We start from the raw sequence: 21,522 nt of genomic DNA, 5'->3' as shown, positions 1-21,522 counted from the left end.
TCATTTGGGAGAACCATAAATTTGTAATAAGCAAAGCGTCAACCATTTTATGGAGTGTTTTAAGGATCAGCAATTTGTTTTTCACTCAAGGGTGCAAAACAAACTGTTTTTCATCATCTGTGCGTTCAGTTGGTTGATCAACCATATTAGGCTTGATTTTTGGCACTCTAAATTTGGAACTCTCATATCGAAATGGAATCAAAAGTACCAAATGGAGAAGGAAAAATTACACCAATGGTACCTAAATTTTCTCACTCGTGTGAATTTGGTCCAATCAATAATGTGGGCATTAGAATTTTGGACAGAAATCGGGCAATTACGTCTCAGATTACTATTTTTCGAGGTCAGAAGGAAAATTCACCCATTTCTCAAATAGGCAAATACAACTGAATTAGGTTTTGTCTAAGGTATTGACAAAATCAAACTAGACAGAGAAGCTAGCTAATATATTCCTTTTAATCAAAGTGACAGATATATTATGACACCTCAGTTATAGCATGTAAGTCGTAACAAGTATCCCAATATAACTGAATTCTGTAATACAGTGTTTGGATCTTAGTTTTGTAAATGAATTTGTGGGGAGAAATAAAAATGAAAGGATTTGTAAAAAATTACAAAAAAAACTATTTTGTTCACTTTTCTTCATAAAAATTCCACCACAAATTAACAAAAGTGTACTGACCACTATTTGTTATCTTCTGATGTTTATTTTCCAAGAAATGGAATAGCCATTAAACCAGCCAAAATAGTGGGCACATGTAAGCTGACATTTTTGTATTAATGCATATAATAGAAGGTGTTATTTACAACACATCTTCATTATTTTCTAATTGTGATCAAACAAAAAGCTCCTTAGATTTCCCTATCCGTATGGCTGGCCAATCCGTGACAACCCCCCACAACAAAGAGTGAAATGCCAAGAGACCTTTTCTAGAAAGATCAGTCCAGTATTCAGAACTAGATTCAGATAATTCACATTCACATACAAAACAAAAACAAAAACAAAAACAAAAACAAAAACAAAAACAAAAAAAAGAGGGTGAGGCTTGAGCCTATCAGTTGAACTCAGTTGATCAACCATCTATATGAACTAGAGTATTTAGACGACAATAGTAAAGTTCCTGTTACAAGTGTTCCTTCCCTAAACTCTTACAAAACTTTTACCAAACTTTCTTTCTCTGTCGCTAAAGCCCTCCTTCAAGTCTTCTATTCTTCCTCTCCCTCAAAAGAGTATGTTCACGTATCTCGCAATGCCAACAAATGCCAAATAAGATGAAGATATAGAGCATCAGATCAATATTGGAGAAACAGATAATCTAGTTCTCACTGCAATAAACGAAGCTCCTCATAAACTAGCATGAGATATTAATGAAAAGCTTCATCACTTGCCACCACCAACTCCAAAACCAAACCAATCCAAGCCTTGAGTCCCATCAAATGGGGTCGGTTACATAAATCCTTCTTCTCCACGCGGCCCTATCAAAGGCCATTTCGTTAGTCAAATTAAGTAGATCCATATCGCTATTTACAACGTTAGCCAACGTTAATCTAGGCCTACCCCATCTCCTAACACTCCCCTCTACCGTTACAACATCATATCTCTTCACTACTGCCTTTGTTGGTCTTCGTTGAATGTGACCAAACCATCTCAATCGATTCTCTCTCAACTTATCTTTTATCGGTGCTACTCCTACCCATTTCCAAATACACTCATTTCTAATTCTTTCTTGTCTAGTCTTGCCATACATCCACCTTAGCATCCTTATCTCCACCACACTCATCTTATCTACATGTTGTTTCTTGGTTGCTCTTAACTGACCCACTTTAGAACCATGTATATTCAAAGTGCATGATGGGCTGCATAGATCAAACTCTAATGCCTACACACCAATGATAGTTTCTATAGGCCCTTACCATTACAGAAACCCTAGCTTATGTGCAATGGAAGAACATCCGCTCCGGTATCTGCAATCATTTCTTGAACGAAAGAGGAAAAAAGTGTTGAGACTTACATATTAGCCTCAGAGAAATTGGAACACAAAGCTCGCAAACGCTATGCAGGCCACATAAACGTTGAGACAGATGAATTTCTGGAGCTGATGCTACTTGACAGTTGTTTCATTGTTGAATTTGTTCAAAAAACTTCAGAATTAGGGCCAGACGATGAAGATGATCCTATCTTCAGCGTAGATTGGGTGAGAGTTCATCTGTCGCAACCTCATGTTACTTGAAAACCAACTTCCTTACTTTATTGTGACTGAAAGGATCCAATGCACAAAGAACCTTTCATGAACAGGTTAGTGCTGACTCTCTCAAGTATGTTCCCAAAGCTATGTCCAGTTTCTGCATTTTCATTTGCAAACGAGTCTCATGAAATCAAGCATTTACTTCACTAAGTGCACATCATTTGTCGATCTCCATCCGAGAAAACAAGGTTAGCAGGAAACACCATATATGTTAGTGAGGTCTGGGACCAAATGCATAGTGCGACAGAGTAGCAAGAGGCTGGTGTCAGGTTCAAGAAGGTTGGAAATGTTTGTGCAGGTGTTGAGTCATTAGACTCAGATAGCATGTCCAATAGTGTTAGCTTATTCGATATAAAGTTCAATAAGGGTCTAATGGAAATCCCTTATTTTAAATTTGATGATTCAACAGAGACCTTCTTGAGAAATCTCATTGCCTTTGAGCAACGTTATTCACATGTCAACCCCAAATATTTCACTGACTATGCAACCTTCATGGATCAACTTATTAACACAGAAAAAGATGTGAACTTACTTCGACTGAAAGGAATTATCATGAGAGGTGGCTCGTATCATCAACAAAGTTTGGTGAAGGCGTTGTCACGTCATCAAGTTTCTTCTATGAAGGAGTCTGCAACAAGGTCAACCAACATTGTAACAAAGTTTGGAATGTGATGATGGCAAATTAAGGCATGATTACTTCAACAGTCCATGGGCAACTGTTTCAACTATCGCAGCTGTTGTGCTCCTTCTACACACCATCATTCAGACCATTGCATCAGTAATACCTCCACTTGATTAGTTTAAGTAATGACACATATATTCAATGTTTAAATAAGATATTCCATTATGCTCTGGTTTGTTTTCTTCAAATTGATAAAATTATTTGTTTACATAGAGTAGACATAGAATTTCTTATATAACTAGTAATTGTTTGTTTTGTTTGGAGAGCCAGACAGTTAATGGTTACCAAGGTGTTTTCTTGAAAATGAATATTTCCATAAATTTGTAGGATGACGTTTGGACAAACATCTTTTAAATATATATATACATATAGATTTCTAATGAGGAAAAATAAGAAAATTCTGAATTAGTTTCCCTCTGCATATTTCAAAGTTGGCTTACATAAACATTTTATTGACTTTCATTTAAATGCATCTAAATATAGAAACAAAGCTCAAATAATTGATGTTCATCTATGAGTTGCTTCATCCTCTTTCTTCTAAAGCAGTTCAGGGTCCCAAAATGTCTAACTCTGCTTCCTGATGTACTAGCAAGCAGAAAACACCATATAAATTTGTCTTCACTTCCTCACCCTTTCTCATAATCTATGTTACGCCTCACTATCATCATACCCAAGTTGATATTAGATGCATATATCCCAGCAGTAGCTTCTACCACAGTGATGACTGAATATATCAGTAAATTCAAGTATGCAAGCACCTTCAGTATTAATGAAACCAATACCAGATGAGAGAGAGAGAGAGAGAGAGAGAGAGAGAGAGAGAGGTTACTTGAATAGAACTTGTCTCCAAAAATTTAGAAATACGAAATTCAAATACCCAAGTCCTTAATTGCATCAACCATTTTCTCCATTTGCATTGCCCGACTGCCCTTCACCAAAACAATGTCATTATTGTTCAACCTTTTAACTATTTCAAGCACAAGGCTTTCTGCATCATCAGCGTGTAAGATATATCTCTCTTTGACTAAATCCAAATTCTCAGCTGCTGTCAGAAACCTCTCTCCAACAAGGGCAACAAGATCAAAACCAGCATCACAGCAATGCCTTAACATCATCTCATGAAACTTTATTTCTGTTGGACCAAGTTCTAGCATGTCTCCAAGTATGGCAACTCTTTTACCTTTGCAACTCATGCCTTTCAGCGTGTCTATAGCAGCTTTGGTGCTAACAGGATTGGCATTGTAAGTGTCCTTAATTACTTTGATACCACTTCTAGCAACTTCAAGCTCTGATCTCATGTAAAAAGGAATAAATCTTGACAAGCACTTCCCGACTTCAGAAAGAGAAACTCCCAACATAGTTGCAACAGCTGCTGCTGCACATGCATTCATAGCCAAATGCAGACCAGGGCTGGAGATCACAAATTCAACACTATGTGCCCCCCAAGATGCAGTTGAGAGAGAGAGAGAGAGAGAGAGAGAGAGAGAGAGAGAGAGAGAGTATGTTTAGAATAATTTGAACATTTCTTAAAAGAAAATTTTAAAAAACTAATATAAACACTGAGGAAAACTGTCAATACATCGAAACATAAGATGCTATAAAATAATATGAAGTTTCACAAATACAATGGAAATTTCCAAGCTCAAAGAAAACTGGAAAAAAAAGATAACTGAAGTTTGAAGGGCAACATCAATTGGAAAAATAAATAAATAGAAATAAAAGGAGAGAAGGAAATACACAGAAGTTGCACCCAAAAAAAAATAAAAATAAAAATTCAGAAGGTTCCAAAATGGAATTGAGCACAGGCAAGCACTTAGTTGCAGGAATCTCCTACTAAGGATGATGTTTCCACTCTATAACGTAAATTTCACGATTAAGTGTAAAAATCTTGTTAGAATCTCGTTCTTGTTGAGATAGAATCATGGTTTTGGGATGGACCACTTAACATACGCACCCCAAAGAAAGAAAAGGACAACTATCAAGGCAAAATAAAATTTGTAAAGAACATATATCTATCTTAGATTTTGGCTATTCTCTTAGGAATTGAAGGATGGAGACATTTTTTATAGATGTTTCAATTAGTTTTGTAATTATTTATCACAGATTTTTTTTGAGGATTATATTTATTGGTGATGAATTGTTCCTTTTGTAATGAGAATTTACCATGCTTATGTTTAATAGTTTAAGTGGTAATGTAATGTAGACATTTAATATGTATATTACAACTAGACAACAAAATTATTTCTTAATATATTTATATATAAAACACATTAACGCTCCCAACTTTAGACAGTTGTCCCCGCTCTTGCTCCCACTTTGTGCAACTAAGGGCAAGCCATGACTAGCAGAGAAAAGAGCAGGGGTCCATATGAGGAAATTATAATTCAAAATTTTGTTGATAAGAAGAAACTATAATTTTATATTATTCACAGTATCAAATGTACTGATATGTAATTCTTGAACCATAAAAGATAGATTTAAGGTGCTTACCACTTAATTCTGGATTGTTTCATTGAAAATCTGTGTTAAAGTTTGTTATCCTCATTTGAACCACAACTCATAACCTCATTATCAACCCGCATAGCTCCTAAAGTCTTAAGTGAGAATTACCATAAAAAATAATATAATAAATATTAAAAAACAAAAACAAGTGCACACATTACTTAATTATATGGACATAAACAGCCTAATTAAGAAAAGACACAGGAAAATAATGTGCCATTTCTCACAGAATATCAAAAGAAGAGAAGATATTAGTAAATTTCCTATATGTTTTTAAGTTTAATAGTCCAACAAATTCAAGTAATGTTTTTGTTTGTCAAAACTTACATCTCTTTATTTCTCTCTAACACAACTCGAACTCCAAGACCTCCATCAGTACTTTCTGCCAAAAGCAACCGAACATCGCAATCCATTCTCCGACCAAAGAGCACCTAAAGCCAGGGAAAATTTTCATTATCTAGTGAACAGTTTGGGCTTTGGTAAAAGAGAAGAATACCATCCTTTAACATGAAGTTTCACAAGAATACCATCTTTTATTTAGAAAGGAAGAAGACTATTTTGGAGTTGGAGATAACTTCCACATAATTCAAAGTAATCCAATATCAAGAAATATAAGCACTCGTTTCCTCCACCAAATGAATGGATAATGTAGCTAACAACAGAAGACGCAAAAGGCATAATAACATGACAGAACCCAGGTGACCATCAGTGTCCAGCATGTCAACATCTATAACTGTTTCAAAGACATCAAACTATACACAGAACCCAGGTGACCATCAGCGTCCGGCATGTCAACATCTATACGGGTACTGTTACAAAGACATCAAACTATACAGGTTCACGTGCCATCTGGTGGATTCTGCCTGCTATTTGACAAAATGTTATGATCTAGTTACATCATCAATCAAAATTACCGAAAAGTAAATAACTGGGATAAAACACTGGAAAAATCCAAAATTGGAAGGAAAGTGAGTTGGTCCTGAAGCAAAATTCCATCAACTGTACCAATGAGAACCCATTTTGCTTATAGATAAATAAATAAAGGTATATAAATGTATGCATATGCATACACACTATCTATCATGCCAACTGCCCAAGAGTATAATACACTAAGGTGTTAAAAACTCTTTTCTCAAATTGAACAGGTGAAAGTGAAACTGGAAAGGCATCCTCTCATATGGCTACAATCCATAATTAGATCCTCAGGTTGAAAGAATGATAATTTATACATGATGTAGCTAAAATTCAAAAATAAATAAATAATAGAACTAACAATAATAGACTCACTCTCTTAACTCCAATTGGGACGGGAAGGCTCATAACAAGAGGATCATCCGCAAAAAGAACACACACATCCCCTGGCTTAGCTTCTCTTAGAATCTCCCCTTTCGCCACCGAAACTTCTTCTAAACTCCCAAAATTCCCCAAATGAGAAGCACCCACATTCAAAATCACTCTTATCGACGGCCTACACATCCTGGCGAGCTCCAAAATCTCTCCTTTCCCACTCATCCCAAGCTCCAAAACCGCGAAGTCCACATTCCTAGGAATCCCAATCAAAGATAAAGAAACCCCAATTCGATTGTTCCAATTCCCAGGACTCTGGTGAACAGAACCCAGGCCTTCAAGAGCCAAAGCTATCATAGTTCTTGTAGTGGTCTTACCTACACTGCCAGTTAACCCTATCAGGGGACCATGAAACCTATTCCTAGCGTAAATAGCCATCTTGTTCAACGAAATTAGGGTATTATTATTACTGCTACTTTCAATCTGAACAAAACCCTTGTCCCAATTATGGGAAACCCGGTTAGCGATTACACCAACACAGCCAAGAGAGTACAAATTAGGGGTAATAAAATGATGGGCATCGAAGTTTAGACCTGTAATGGCGAAGAACCATTGGCCGGGTTGGAGAGTACGGGTGTCAGTAGAGATGGATCCAGGAGGGCCCCATTTTAGGATAGTGCCATTGATGGCCTCTGCTATCTCGGAGACGGTCCAAGGTGGGTGGGGGAATTTGGGAATGGGAGGCACAGCACAGGTGGTATTGATCTTGGTGGATGAAACTTGAGGAGGGAATGTGTTTGATTTTGATGTGGAATGTGAATGTGAGTTTGTGAAATAGAGGGTGGTGGTGGTGGTGGTTGGGAGCAGGTGAGGAAAGGAGGAGTAGATTGTTGTTGTTGCAGTTGCAGACATGTATATGTCATATGGATTTCTGAAAAAGAAAGGTAATAATAATGCGTGCAGTAGTGAATTTTGATAGTTGAATTTCTGAAAAAGAAAGGTAATAATAATGTGTGCAGTAGTGAATTTTGATAGTTGATCAACTTCAACTTCAACTTCAACTTCAACTTCAACACCCTCTTCCTCTTTTCTTGTTTGGAAACACAGCGCTCTCTCTCTCTCTCTCTCTCTCTCAGCAATAAACCCTAACACTGGCTGATTTTACTGGTTATGTTATTTTTAAAACTTTAGTCACCCTTTATGGTGTGTTTTTAATTTTACTAGTGAAATAAAGAGGCCCCTTCGACAATAATGGCAGACTTGTCTTTGATTTTGGGTTAATGGAGCATATTGACTCTTCCCAGCAAAAAAAACTCTATTCGTACTTTTTGTTCGCATTTAGAAAGGGAAGGGTTCTTTTTAAGGTTTAAAAATGTATATAAAATATATTGTAGTATGTAATTTTTTTTACAATATATGGAATGTATATTAAAATTACAAAAGTGTTAATTTTTAAGTAATTTTTACTTACAATTCTCAAGACTATGACCTTTTGGAAATGAATCATCCTATTCCTATTAGTATTACTCACTCACTGCTAGGTAACAATGAGACTTGTTACCTGAGTGCATGTCCTTCCATTAATTATAAATTTTATTACAAATTGGTATCTATATAAAATTATCATTAAAGATTTAAATTTTAAAATTCTAATTTCTTAATTTATCCATCCTCTCTCCGCTACATTTCACAAATATATTAATTGCGAGCGTCACCCACTTGTTGTCTCCACCACCCTTTCTCTACTTATGACCACCTTTCAACCCTCTCTTTACCCTTCCCCTCATTGGTCACCACCTGCAACTCCTTCGAACCCCTCTTTCCTTACCTTCGCTCCCTTGTCTAACACTAACACTCACCCCCAATTGAAATCTCGTTATGCATCGTCTTCATAGCTAAGTGAACTGGGAATACAATCCAATCCAAAAATAGTTGGAGGAAAGGCTTTGTTGACTTAATTAAATCATTTATTGAACAAAAAAATTCATGTGAGGAAAAAATATTAGTTAATTTAATATTGGAGTAATGTTCCATTCTATTTACTAATTGAGACTTTTCATATTATTTCTTAAAATATCAACATAAAAGGTAACCAGTTTTGTCCACAAAAATTGAATAATTTCTTGCATATGAGAGAAGAGCCGTGCTTCCGACCCCCAGTGACGTGGCAGCATGGGGTTGGCGGAAAATATTAAAAAATAATAATAATAATAATAATAATTTTTTTTTTTTGGACCAATCACATGCGACCCCAGTACCCCCACTGGGTCCGAAGCTTTTTCCTATGAGAGAATAACAGTATTGAGGAGTTTCGTGGACAACGTGATTAGGCATCCACATACATACACATATATATATATATATACTAGTGGGTGGCACACACGATGTGTGTGCAATTTAAATAAGTAGGAATAAAAAAAAATAATAATAAAATTAATATTATAATGTGTACTTAGCTTAAGTGGTATGAGAAGCCTTACCCATCTCTTTGTTTAACTTTTTTTTTAAAAATAAAAAATACTGCCACATTGCATGAGGAGAGTAAAGCTTCAGGACACCAAAGTTCCTGTTCACTTTATAATAGTATAGATTCTCCTAGTAGGGTAAAACGATTTTAGTAATGTCGTTTTTTAGAAAATCACTTTTCAAAAAAAATCGTGTTTTGTGATTAAAATAATAATAAACTTTAAATACAGAAAACGGTTTTAAAAAAGTCAATTTCAATTAATTTTTAATTAATTCTGAATTAATTAAAAACGCTTTTGATAAAATCGTTTTTACATTAATTTTTTTTAATTTATATTTTTAACATAAATATTTTTTTGACTAAAAATATTTTTAATAAAAAACGGTGTTAAAAAACGGTGTTAATCGCATGGTAGTGTTAGGCGAGAAAATAAAAGAAATAACGAGAATATGACATTTTTTTTATTTGTTTGGAGGGTTAATTAGGTGAGAAATGACGAGAGGGGGGTGGGAAAAAAATTCTTACCAAACTTGTATTCTGTTATCACTGAAAATGGTGAGAATGAAATTGTGTACAATAAAAGTTTTTTAAAATACTAAAATTACCTTTATATGAAAAAAAACATAATTTATTAATATGAAATATTGTATTGGTAAAATGAAATACAACATTTTCTTTTATTTTCTCCTATTTATTCTATCAAAACAAGATGTAAGAAGTTACATTATCTTTTCTTTTATTCATTCAAATATAATGATAAGAAACTAAATCATTTTTTTTTTTTTACTTAGATGAGAAATCAAAATATAAATAGTTCAAATTATTAAAATAGGCTCAAAGTATTTTTTTTGTATGAATTATTCACTGAATTACAATATAAATAGTTCATATTATTTTAAAAAAGGGAAATTTAACTAAAATTATTCTATTGGACCCTTGTTTGGTGAAAATGACAGTCTAATTTATTTTGTTTTATAAATCTCCTAAGAAGAAGGCGCATAATTGAGTAAGAACAAAATAAAATATCATTTTTGAACAATATTCTCAGAGTAACATGTTACTGTGAACCAGAATAACATGTTATTATTTACATCAATTTCGATGATAATAAATTTTATTTTTTTTAAAGAATTTCATAGTCAATATAAATCTTATTTGATAGATGAAGATTCTAAAAATACTTATTTTATTAAAAATTGACATCTAACAAAAGTTATATTATTTTAAAATTTAATATTTTAATAATAGTGATATGTGTTAGACTTTTCAATGAAAACTTTTTTATATTTATCTCTAAAGCATTAAAATTTTATATGAGAGGAGTTTAACCAAATCCCCCTATTAAAAATGGGCCCAAAGTAATCTACATCACCTAATTAGACCTCTTCCATAAATTAAAGGGCACATTACCTACAAGTCTTTTTTTTGAAGTATTTAATTCCAAAATCTTTTAGATAGATTCAAAAATCATATACTTATTTATCTTGTTCTCTTTCATTATATGTTGATTCTTCTCTTTATATCTCTTTCTTTAATATCGGCGACAACGACGACGATCACCACCACGTCTTCCTTCTTTTTTTTCTCTTTCTAATCTACAGTCACTGGCGACTAGTGTCCATCATTGATTAAGGTTCACAGGCAACCACCGAGCACCAACTCTTTGCTTCGTGCTCACCGACAGCGAAATAGATGAATTTTCAACGAAGAAGATGAATAAATCTACTCAGATCTAAAGATCTAATCAGATTTGAGTAGATCTTTATTAGATCCGATTAGATCTAAACCAAAATAGTTGTCAGAGTACAAGCATCTCTCTATGTCTATCTCTTTCCTTCGATCTCTCAGTTTTAATACTTTTTCTGTACTACACACTTCTATTTTCCTGTTATAATGGAGAAATTTTTTTAATTCTGCACAAGTTGTTTTCGAGTTTTAATCACAGATGGTGAAAACTGTAAAATTTTACAGTTTAAATTTTCTTTGGTGTTGAAGTGAATTATTCTTTAGAATTGTAAGATTTTACAATTTCATAACTTTCTTTAGAACTGTAAAATTTTGCAGTTTCATAACATGTTTTTCAGTTTGATTAATAAGAATAAATACTTAATAAAATTATAAGTTAAAACTGTAACATTTTATAGTTGCAAAGCTGTAGAGGGACAAAAATTAAACTCTAAATTAAGTATAGATCTAAGTGCTGAGGTCTTAAGGCGACCAGGAATGACTAAAGGAGCATGGGCTAAAGCCCAAGGGAAGTGGGCCAACAATAGACCGAAGCAAGTCTTACCCACCAAGGGTCCAAACAAACTCTACGAAGGAAAATGCCTAAATGAAGTTGCAGAGGCAACACTTGCAACAGTCAAGTTATTGAGGCACTTTGTGTCACGACCCAAACCCGTCCCTATGGGTTTAGCATCGTAACCGGCCAGTAATCCGAGATTACCGAAGGCCTGCTTAACAGTAAGACAGTAATACAGAGTATAGGGGTTGGCGGAAGCCAAAACAGTAATAAAAGATGTCCAATGAGCTATGACAGTCTGTATGCAAAAAGACTTTTTAAAACATATTCACATTCGAAACAAAACAGTATGTACATACATCATATACAGATAATCAGGTTAGGGACCAAATCCCTACCATAACAGTACAGTACAGGTACATATATCATTCAGTCTATACAGTGTTACAAAACCAGATACAAAAGGGGGAAAACTAAAACACCCCCAAAAAGCCCTAGTTGAAGGACTTGAAACCTCGCAGTGATGCACGATGGTTGGCTTTGACAAAACGGGAGCATAGCCCGACGCTTCTAGCAACAGTCTGGTGCCTGTACACCTACATATATATATATATATATATATATATAAACAGTAAGCTAAAGCCCAGTGAATAACATATGCGTAAAGAGGTTAAGAATGAATGTCCTTTCAATATTAAAAATAGTCATTTATCAGTATATCAGTCATTCAGTTTGTGGCTCATATCTCATGCCATAACAGTTATTCAGAAACTAGAATAGTCATATGTGGTACATCCAATAGCAAAACAGTACAGTAGGTCTTAACAGACCGAGCAGTCAATGATGGCCATCAGTAATGGTTCCAAACATGGGAACCGACAGAGATCTCTGTAACAGTAGCAGTAACAGTTCAATAACAGTAAATTGCCATGGATGCCACGAATATAGTTCACAAATAGGACAAACATTCATTCAGTAAACAGTGTCATTTCATAAAGCAGTACAGTCATTGTTCAGAAAATAATCTCAATTGAACATATCTTTACAACATTGTTACTCACAGAGTTCTGGGCTACAGATACGTCTTCAGATGCCAACCCTACACAGTTACAGAATGAACACACACTAAGCTACACAATTGGAAAAATAATAACTTAATCCCTAACTTGACTCGGTGTGGTTCTACATCAATATCCTCATTAGATACCTTAAACTAGGCCTAGGAATGCCTAAGATGTAATGAGGATACAAAGATGCACTTTAAAACACTTTTCAGAATTTTCAGAAAACAGGGGTCTCGCTCGAGCGTGGCTTTCTGCGCTCGAGCGGACATGCAGACAAATGATCTTCGCTTGAGCGTAACTTCCGTCGCTCAAGCGGAATGCAAGCTACAGTTAAAGTACTAGATGCACAAAAATCACGCTCGACGGGTGCTCGATACACGCTTGAGCGTGAGACACAAGTCCTCGCTCGAGCGTGAACTCTCTCGCTCAAGCAGACTGTAAACACATGCAAAGTACTAGATACACGCATTTCACGCTCGAGCGCCACTTTCCTCGCTCGAGCGGACTACATGAACACAAGGCTTACGCTCGAGCGTAGAACTCCTCGCTCAAGTGTGAGTCCAAAATCTGGAATTTCCAAATTTGAACCTCAAGCTCAAAACTCAATTTTAATGCATCAAAACTCAACCTCTTGGGCCCATTTTCTGGAAAAACACTTTAAACCCATAATATGACATGTTTCAAAGATCAATTTGAGAAATCAAAGCCTAAAGGTAGTTCAATTAAACACAATTTCCAAATAAACATCAAGAACAAGACTCAAATGTAACATGCAAGTGCTCAACCAAATTCAAAGCTTCCATGCGAGCTCAATTGAGTCTAAACTTCCAAAAACATGATGAATTCATGGATTATAATAATAATATGGACATGCATGCAAAAATTTCCATGAAAACAACTCTAAATTTCAAGATATGCACATGCATGCATGAATCAAGCTCCAATTCAACAATTTAATCCAATTCTTGACTCAACTCACTCAATTACCATGTACCATGCAAGAATCTACTAAATTTCATGATCAAGAAGGGCAATTCTCTTCCTTATGTCTTAAGTTCAAGATGTAGAAGCTCAATATGCAATTCTCGTTCAAATTCTCCAAGCAATCTTTGATGAATTCTATTTTCTCCCAATTCCCTCTCTCTCTAGTCGGTTTTGCTCTAGGAAATGAGCTAAAGAAATGTTGTATCAATATGTATGAAGTGGAGAGGGGTTGCCTAGATAAATCCACTAGATGGCAATTTGGTGATTAAGGCCAACTCTTGTAATTTACCATTATTAAATCTAATTTAATCATACCCAATCAAATTTCAATTAAATATAGCATAAAATCACATAAATTTCAATTAGTATAAAACATCCATCAATTTCAGATTCGGCCGCCAATAAGGCCTTCAATTTGCAGTTTAAACATAAAACACGAACAGATAATTTAACAGTCAAACAAATAGAAATGCATTTAACTAACACACTTAATCAATCAGTTCAGATTTTCAGTCAATTCAATTACTTATCATGATCAGTCTCAGTTTAGCAATAATCAGTGGTGTTATCAGTAAATAGTAGTGAGGGTTGTCACACTTTGCTTCAGCGCCACCATCTCTAATATTGTCGATTCCGCTACCATATGAAGTTGCTGAGGAAAAGAGAAAGCCGAAGCAACTAAGTTGCAGAGGCGACACTTGCAACGGCCAAGTTGCGGAGGCACTTTGTCTTAGCACTGCCAATCCAAGTATTGTCGGTACCGCCACTATTCCAAGTATTGTCGGTACCACAGCTACCTGGAGTTGTTGAGAGAATGAGAAAACTGAAGCAACTAAGTTGCGGAGGCAGTACTTGTAGTGCCCAAGTTAAGGAGGCATTTTGTCAGCGTCACTATCTCTAATATTGTCGGTTCTGCCATTTGAACTTGCCGCGGGAAATGACTACCTCCACAACTACAGTCACTGCAGCTAACATGCAGAGGGAACGTCCTACCAAGGTGATAGCAGCCTTTGGGAGAAGTTTCCCCTCTGCAAGCAGAGGCTAATGCTTGGCGCTGATAGCAGGCCCCAAAGTTCATTAACTTGGACCTGATAGTAAGCCCAGAGATACCAGTATACCGTAGTAGCCCCGCGAAGATGGGAGCAGGGCAGCCCGAGCGCAAAGGACTCCCTTTCCATTTACCCAGGTCATGGACTTGCCTTGGTTGCACAAGCAGGACCAAAGAAGCCCCTTTGGGTTTCGTACTAAGACACAGCATAACTGATAGCATGCTTGGCTATGGCCTTCACCCTGGGAAGCTAGAGAGTTTATGGTTAGGTGACTAAGGGTGGAGGCTTCACTGAGGTGAACACAAAAACATGGCTGATAGCGGGCTATGAAGTCTTGAGAATGCATGTATTGGCTAAATAAAACTGAGAAGGCAAGTACAGCAGCAAGGTTTACCGTTGCAAGTGCATTTGCTAAGGTTCGAACTGAGAAGACAAGTGCAGTAGCAAGGTTTACCGTTGCAAGTGCACTTGTTGAGGTTCAAGCTGAGAAGGCAAGTGCAGCGGCAAATACTACCACCGTAAGTGCACTTGCTGAGGCTTAAAAGGTAGTTGTAGTGTCAAACACTCCCGTCGCAAGTGCACCTATTGAGGCATTTGTGCCAAATAAATAGTACACAGTACATGTAGAGGGACACATGGCACCTTCAGCCTGGTGGCTCAAGGCAGAATATTCCATGTGATCCTTAGGGACACATGTCTTCTCTCTATTTGGCCACTTGGTGTCCTCTTAGTACCAAGGAAAATCCTATAAATAGGACCTAAATTCTCAAGGTCCAATAGAGGAATTTTGGGGATTTAGGGGAGATGCTGCCCATTTGTGCACTGTCATTGTCTTCTTCTTGAGCTACTTGCTTCACCCTTACCTAGCCGCTCACTCTCCAAACTCCCAGACAGTTGTTGCTGCTCATTCTCCAGTCATTCCACTATTCTTGGACCATTAACATAGTTTTTCCTCTCTAATCATCTTCCTAACCTTGAACCTCCATACATTTCTAGTGACTCCGCTGGGGAGGCTGCTTTGTTAATGGTTTATACCTGCAGTGGCTTACACACTTCATTGGAAAAAATGATAGTGGATGAAGTTTAGCAACCCCCACTGCAGCATGGCTCTTCCAATGGCAGAGTAGCACATGCTGAGGACCTTGACCACAGTGTTGTGGTTGAGGTAGTCCAGTTACTTCAGGATACGCAGAAAGAGATCCTTACAGCTTTGCAAACTCTCACTGAGGCTATTATGGCCATGGCGTCCAGACTAACTCCAGCATAAGCACCTCCGCTTGTAGCAACCTCAAACCTCGTACCTAACCCGTTCCCTGAGAATCGGGCTCCGATCCAGGTGCCTCTGGTGGTACCTCAGACGAATGGTACGGCTGCTAGTTCAGCTACCTAGGAGCAGACTAGTTCATTTTAGCCCACTCACTTCGTTACTCTAGCAGATGTATAAGCTATGCTCAAGCAAGAGCGTAGCAAGAAGCAGCTGTCATCTCTCCTCGACCCGAATGTAAAGCCTCCATACTCTTAGGAGATATTGGCCATGCCATACCCAACTGGGTATACAGTACCCAAGTTTGTTAAGTTTGATGGGAAGCAAGGTAGTGCCCAGAACATGTGGTAAGGTTCATTAAAACTCTTGGTGTCCATGGTGGTAACCACTTTCTGCGCCTTCGGGAGTTCTCCAAATCACTTACTGAAAAGGCTTACAGCTGGTATGTGAACTTAGCCCTTGACTCAATCAAGAGTTAGGAGGAGATGGTGAACAAGTTTCATACAAAATTCTTTCAAGTCCAAGAGAAAGTTGCAACCTTCACACTTGGGCGAGATGTCCAAAAAGAAGGTGAAGATATACTAGACTATGGCAAGTGGTTCTAGGATAAGGCTATTGACTGTCATGAACCAGTAGATAAAGCCCACTTAGTCAGCATATATGTGGAGGGTGCCATACGAGACTACAAAATCTTCTTGATGAACCATAATCTGCCTACCTTTTCAGCCTTAATTAAGGCAGCTAGGAACCTCAGTACCACTGGTCCTTTGCATAGATCTCGCAACAGTCATCGCTACTCTCGCAATAGTAGAGCCGCTCGTAAGGAGAGGCGTCGTCCTCCCGAAAGAGGAAAAGTTATAAGGATACAAACCCATTTCCTTGCAGCCTTGAGAACATTAAAGCCTTGGTTAAAGAATGGGTAACTGCTGGTGAACTTACTTTACCTCCGGTTGATATTCCCCCTAACCAAGAAGGACAAAGAAAGCCCAGATTATTGTGTCTATCACAGAGCCACTAGAGACCTTACTAGAGACCGTTGGACTTTGAAAAGTATCTTTAAGAAGAAAATTGCTGCGAATGAGCTGAAATTCAAAGATGTTGGTAATCATGATGTAAGGAAGGACCCTTATCCTAACCACAAAGAAAAAAGGAAGAATGTACATATGATTGGATATCTTGGGCCTATGTGTGATCATGTGCACATGGCGTCCTACTTTGATGAGTTAGAAGAAATCACCATGGGCCAGCTCCCTGAAATAGTACTTGCGAAGGCAAAATTCACAAAGGATACTCATGCTCAGGCCTTACAAAACTCTATTAAGTTTCGCACTTTCTTTGACTAGTTGGGGCTGAGCCAAGCTGCCAAGTTGGAAACAACAAAGGCCCTCATCAACATTTCTGAAGAGCATCATACTGTTGAGGCTAAGGAATATGTGTCTCGGCGTATCCAAGAGGACTATGGGGCCATTACTTTTTCAGAGGCAGACAGAGCATACCCATTTCTCCACAACCGTCCTCTTTTTGTCATATCTTACATCAATGATGTGGAGTTCAAGCGTGTTTTCCTAGATAGCGGGTCATCCATAAACGTCATCACTACCGACACCTTTGCAAGAGCTGGTATCCCAGAATCCAGGATGGTCCGCCAAACCATTACTGTGACAGGCTTTGGTAGTGAGAAAAAGGATACTAAGGCCATGTTGTAGTGGACTTAGCAGTTGGGAGATCCGTTCCGCAACTAAGTTCCATGTGATTGAAGCAGACACAAATTACCACATGATACTTGGTAGAGCTTAGATGCACCGATATGGGGCTATTCTATCAAGTTATTACCAATGTGTGAAGGAAAAATTAGGGAAGCAAACAGTGACCATAAATGTGTTCGAAAAGCCATTTGTAGTAAAGGAAGCACACTATTCTGATGTAGTTTTCTTTACTGAACTGTTCATGAATGAAACTCCAAGGACTGGCAAGGTTACAGGGGTAAAGTTGCCAAAGTGGGAAGACATTCGAGATGTAGAGGCTACTCCAGAAAGCAGCGGGCAAAAGAGGAGCAGCAAGTCCACCAGTCCCTCACCAAAGATTGTTACGGTGCATGAGGGTGGCAAGACAGTTTACTACCTATAACGGTCGTGGGGGCCAGACTTCATACCTTGGAAGGATGGCCCTGAGACCAATAAGTGTAAGGGTGACAAGTCCTAAGAAGGGTTGGTGGAGACTCTTAAACCCGCTCCTGAATGTATGCAAGACAGGCTCAAACCGCAACAAGAAATACTTGCTGAGGTAAACCTCAGCGACTTGCCAGGCTAGAACAAACCTGTGTTTATCAGAGGCACAATGGCTCCAGCAGCTAAGACAGAATTCATAACGCTAGTAAAGCGGTATAGTGACGTCTTTACTTGGACATATGACGAGATGTCTGGCCTTGATCCATCTCTTGTTACTCATCACCTTGATACTTTTCCCAACTCTAAGCCAATAAAGCAGCATGCTTGAAAGTACCGCCCCGATCTTGAGGCAAAGATTAAGGAAGAAGTAGAAAAGTTGCAGAGGGCCAAATTCATTGAGCCTATACAATACCCAACTTGGCTAGCAAACATTGTTCCTATAAAGAAGAAGAATGGCCAGATCAGAGTCTGCGTAGACTTTTGCAACCTGAACAAAGCCTCCTTGAGAGATGAATTTCCATTACCCCATGTCGACACACTTGTCGATTCTACCGCAAGCCATCAGATGTTCTCCTTCATGGACAGTTTTCAGTGGTTATAACCAGATAAAAATGGCACCAGAAGATGTAGAAAAGACAGCTTTCATAACGTTATTGGGAAATTTTTTCTATACCGTGATGCCTTTTGGTTTGAAAAACGTGGGGGCAACTTATCAATAGGCTATGACTGCAGTATTCCATGATATGTTACATCACAAAGTAGAAGTGTATGTGGATGATTTGGTAGTAAAGTCTACCGAGGTAAACCAACACCTCTGTGACTTAGAAAAAGTTTTTTAGCGTTGTCAAAAATTTTGCTTAAAAATGAATCCTCTCAAGTGTGCCTTTAGAGTTACCGCATGAAAGTTCCTTGGTTTCTTAGTACACCAACGTGGTATTGAAGTAGACGGGGATAAGATCAAGTTCATCATGGAGATGCCACTGCCGCACTCTCGAAAAGCCTTGAAGAAATTCCTAGGTAAAGTGTCATACCTCAGGAGGTTCATTCCAGCCCTTACTGAGATAACCTTTTCCTTTGGGGCACTACTGAAAGGGAATCACAAGTTTAAATGGTTACAAGAACATCAACAGACATTTGCTATGGTGAAGAAAGCACTTACCTCGCCATTTACAATGATTGCCCCACAACCTAAAATGCCTCTGCTACTGTACCTTACCCCACTGTACCTTACATCTATCTCTACACAGAAGTTGCGCCATTATTTTTTGGCACACCCGATTTAGTTTGTGACCAGGAGTGATCTAGTCCGCTACCTATTAAGCAAGCCTGCTCTAACTGGAAAAATGGCAAGATGGTTTTTGGCTCTAGCCGAATATGACATCACTTGCATTACACCCAAGGCTATTAAGAGCCAAGCACTTATAGACCAGCTAGCACAATTCCCATCTGGTGAACATGAACCTGCAGAGGTACCTCTACTTGGTGAGGTCCATGTCTCAGCAGTTGCGGTTAAGACTTATTGGGATTTAAAATTTGATGAAGCCTCTGGGACTAGAAAAGGCGGAGCTGGTATAACCTTAACCAGTCAAGAACGAGAAAAGTTACACTTACCATATAAGCTTGACTTTGAATGTTCAAACAACGATGCTGAATATGAGGTGCTAATACTGGGTTTGATTGCTGCCCAAAAGAAAGGCCTCCGCAAGTTGAAAATTTGGGGTGACTCCAAGTTAGTTGTCAAGCAAACCTTGGGTGATTTCGCCTTGAAAGAACCTTTTTTGGCCCCATACCGCACCATAGTTCAGAAGTTGCTCACTCAGTTTGATGATGTTCAAATCCAACACACCCCTCGCACACATAACCGTTTTCCCGATGCCCTGGCTACACTAGGGGCAAATGTGGACATACCAAATGATAGTATAGCCATCGTCATCGAGAAAAGAACAACACCAGTAGTGTTAGCCGAAGAACGTACAGAGCAAGATGCTGAGGAATGGAGAGCAGATATAATCCAATAACTGAAAACAAGCCGAGGAACAATCAGACCAGCAAAACTTGCATCATTCCTACTCCTGAGAGACGAGAATTGTATTTTTGTGGTCCCAATAACCTGCTAGCAAGGTGCATCGACAGACAAGAAGCAACTTACAGACTTAAGCAGATCCACACTAAGTCTTGTGGAGATGGAGATATCAGTCTATACCGACGGATGTAAAGGCAAGGGTATTACTGGCTAGAGATGGAAAAGGAAAGTACTGAGTTGCAGAGGTAATGTGCAAAATGTCAATCCCATCCTAAAGAAGAGAAAGCCCATTTCTTAAGTAGTGAAGAATGGAGACAGCCATATTGACTACCTTGGAAATAGCACACTGTCTGAGAATGAAACTGATGCAATCAGAGTTAAGAGGCGGGCCCTCCGCTTCTTCTTTGACCAAGGCAAGTTGTACCGAAGAAGCTTTGAAGGGGCACCTTTGGCGTGTTTATCCAAAGATGAGGCAAACGAAGTACTGAGAGAAGTCCACAAGGTAGAGCATCAAGGAGGGTAACGACTATATAGACACCTTATCCACCTCGACTACTACAGGCCAATAATGAAAAAAGATACTAAAAACTTTGTAAGAGGATGCCAGTCCTATCAGAAGTTTGGGAACTTGATACATGCACCGGCGGTTGAACTGCACAACTTCAAGACTCCTTACCCGTTTCATACTTGGGCATTCGACCTAGTAGGTCCTATAGCATAACAATCCAAAGGCCACAGATGGATACTTGTAGCGATCGAAGTTAGCACCAAGTGGGTGGAGGCTATACCGATGAGAAAAGCAGACGGGGCAAGAGTGGCCAACTTCATCAAGGAAAACATCACCTATAGGTTTGGCATACCCAAAGTGATGTTGTCTGATAATGAGACTGCTTTCATAAACCGCCATATGGATAGATTGCTGGATACATACCAGATCAAACATCACAAGTCTACTCCATACTATCCTCAAAGGAGCAGACAAGATGAGGCAACCAACAAAACCCCCATCCAAATACTGAGTAAAGTGATGGATGAAGTAGGGGGCACATGGTCTGAACAACTCCCCGTAGCACTCTAGGCGTACAGAATGTCAAGGAGGAAGCCGACTCAGGCAACCCCATTTTCCCTAGTATATGGATCCATTCCAGATAGCAGAAAGAACGACATAGAGGTAGCCCAAGAAAGAAGAGATCGAGCCTCATGGGCAATTGAAAAGTGTCATCAGTCCATAGCTTGCGCCTACAATCATTCTGTTCAACATAAGGAGTTCAATGAAGAGGACTTGATATGGAAGATGGTAGACATAATCATGCAGGGGCAACCAATTCCCAAGTTCTCGCCAAGATGGAAAGGCCCCTACAAAGTTGCTAAGGCAGGCAGTAGTGGGTATTACAAGTTGACGAGAGTAGATAACGGGTTTAGAACTGGTCCTATCAACACTAAGTATATAAATGAGTATTTTCCTTAACTTCCTTTGTTCAGCAAAGAGTTGTAAGTTTCTTTTGTTAATATTTCCAAAGTAAAGTGTAAAGAAAGTGTCAAAC

At 38.2% G+C, this 21,522-nt stretch overlaps 3 protein-coding genes and 1 non-coding gene across 6 annotated transcripts; 3 read left to right on the top strand and 1 right to left on the bottom strand.

The window, feature by feature from the left end:
- Window positions 1–13: 13 nt before the first annotated feature.
- Window positions 14–7,893, bottom strand: LOC114313350 (uncharacterized). Of its 3 annotated transcripts, XR_003647164.2 has the most exons (5): window positions 6,718–7,885; window positions 5,758–5,861; window positions 3,758–4,359; window positions 2,779–2,874; window positions 14–2,343 (listed from the first exon to the last, which is right to left on the bottom strand). XR_003647164.2 is itself a non-coding variant. In XM_028259737.2 (4 exons), exons 1-3 carry the CDS (start codon window positions 7,627–7,629, stop codon window positions 3,798–3,800), a joined length of 1,578 nt encoding a protein of 525 aa, XP_028115538.2. In that variant the 5' UTR covers window positions 7,630–7,885; the 3' UTR covers window positions 14–2,874; window positions 3,758–3,797. The 3 variants fall into 3 exon arrangements, 2 of the variants coding, with proteins under 2 accessions (XP_028115538.2, XP_028115536.2); XM_028259737.2 differs by having other exon boundaries at window positions 14–2,874; XM_028259735.2 differs by lacking the exons at window positions 14–2,343; window positions 2,779–2,874 and having other exon boundaries at window positions 3,221–4,359; window positions 6,718–7,893.
- On the top strand, window positions 193–3,045 carry LOC114313359 (UPF0481 protein At3g47200). The gene is made up of 5 exons (XR_014358179.1): window positions 193–343; window positions 1,829–1,961; window positions 2,114–2,195; window positions 2,265–2,316; window positions 2,545–3,045. It is a non-coding gene; the product is annotated as a UPF0481 protein At3g47200 (transcript).
- Window positions 7,894–19,298: 11,405 nt separating the features above from the next.
- Window positions 19,299–19,973, top strand: LOC145814968 (uncharacterized). The gene has a single exon (XM_082911932.1). It carries the CDS (start codon window positions 19,299–19,301, stop codon window positions 19,971–19,973), a length of 675 nt encoding a protein of 224 aa, XP_082768058.1.
- Window positions 19,974–21,065: 1,092 nt separating this feature from the next.
- LOC145814967 (uncharacterized) lies at window positions 21,066–21,446 on the top strand. Its single transcript, XM_082911931.1, has one exon. The coding sequence runs from the start codon at window positions 21,066–21,068 to the stop codon at window positions 21,444–21,446; it is 381 nt and encodes a 126-aa protein (XP_082768057.1).
- The last annotated feature ends 76 nt before the right edge of the window (window positions 21,447–21,522 follow it).

This window comes from Camellia sinensis, unplaced genomic scaffold (assembly GCF_055761805.1).
Source record: "Camellia sinensis isolate YWXY unplaced genomic scaffold, ASM5576180v1 Unanchor14, whole genome shotgun sequence".
In the NCBI taxonomy this organism is placed as follows: domain Eukaryota; kingdom Viridiplantae; phylum Streptophyta; class Magnoliopsida; order Ericales; family Theaceae; genus Camellia; species Camellia sinensis.
This window is presented reverse-complemented; position numbering and strand designations above follow the sequence as displayed.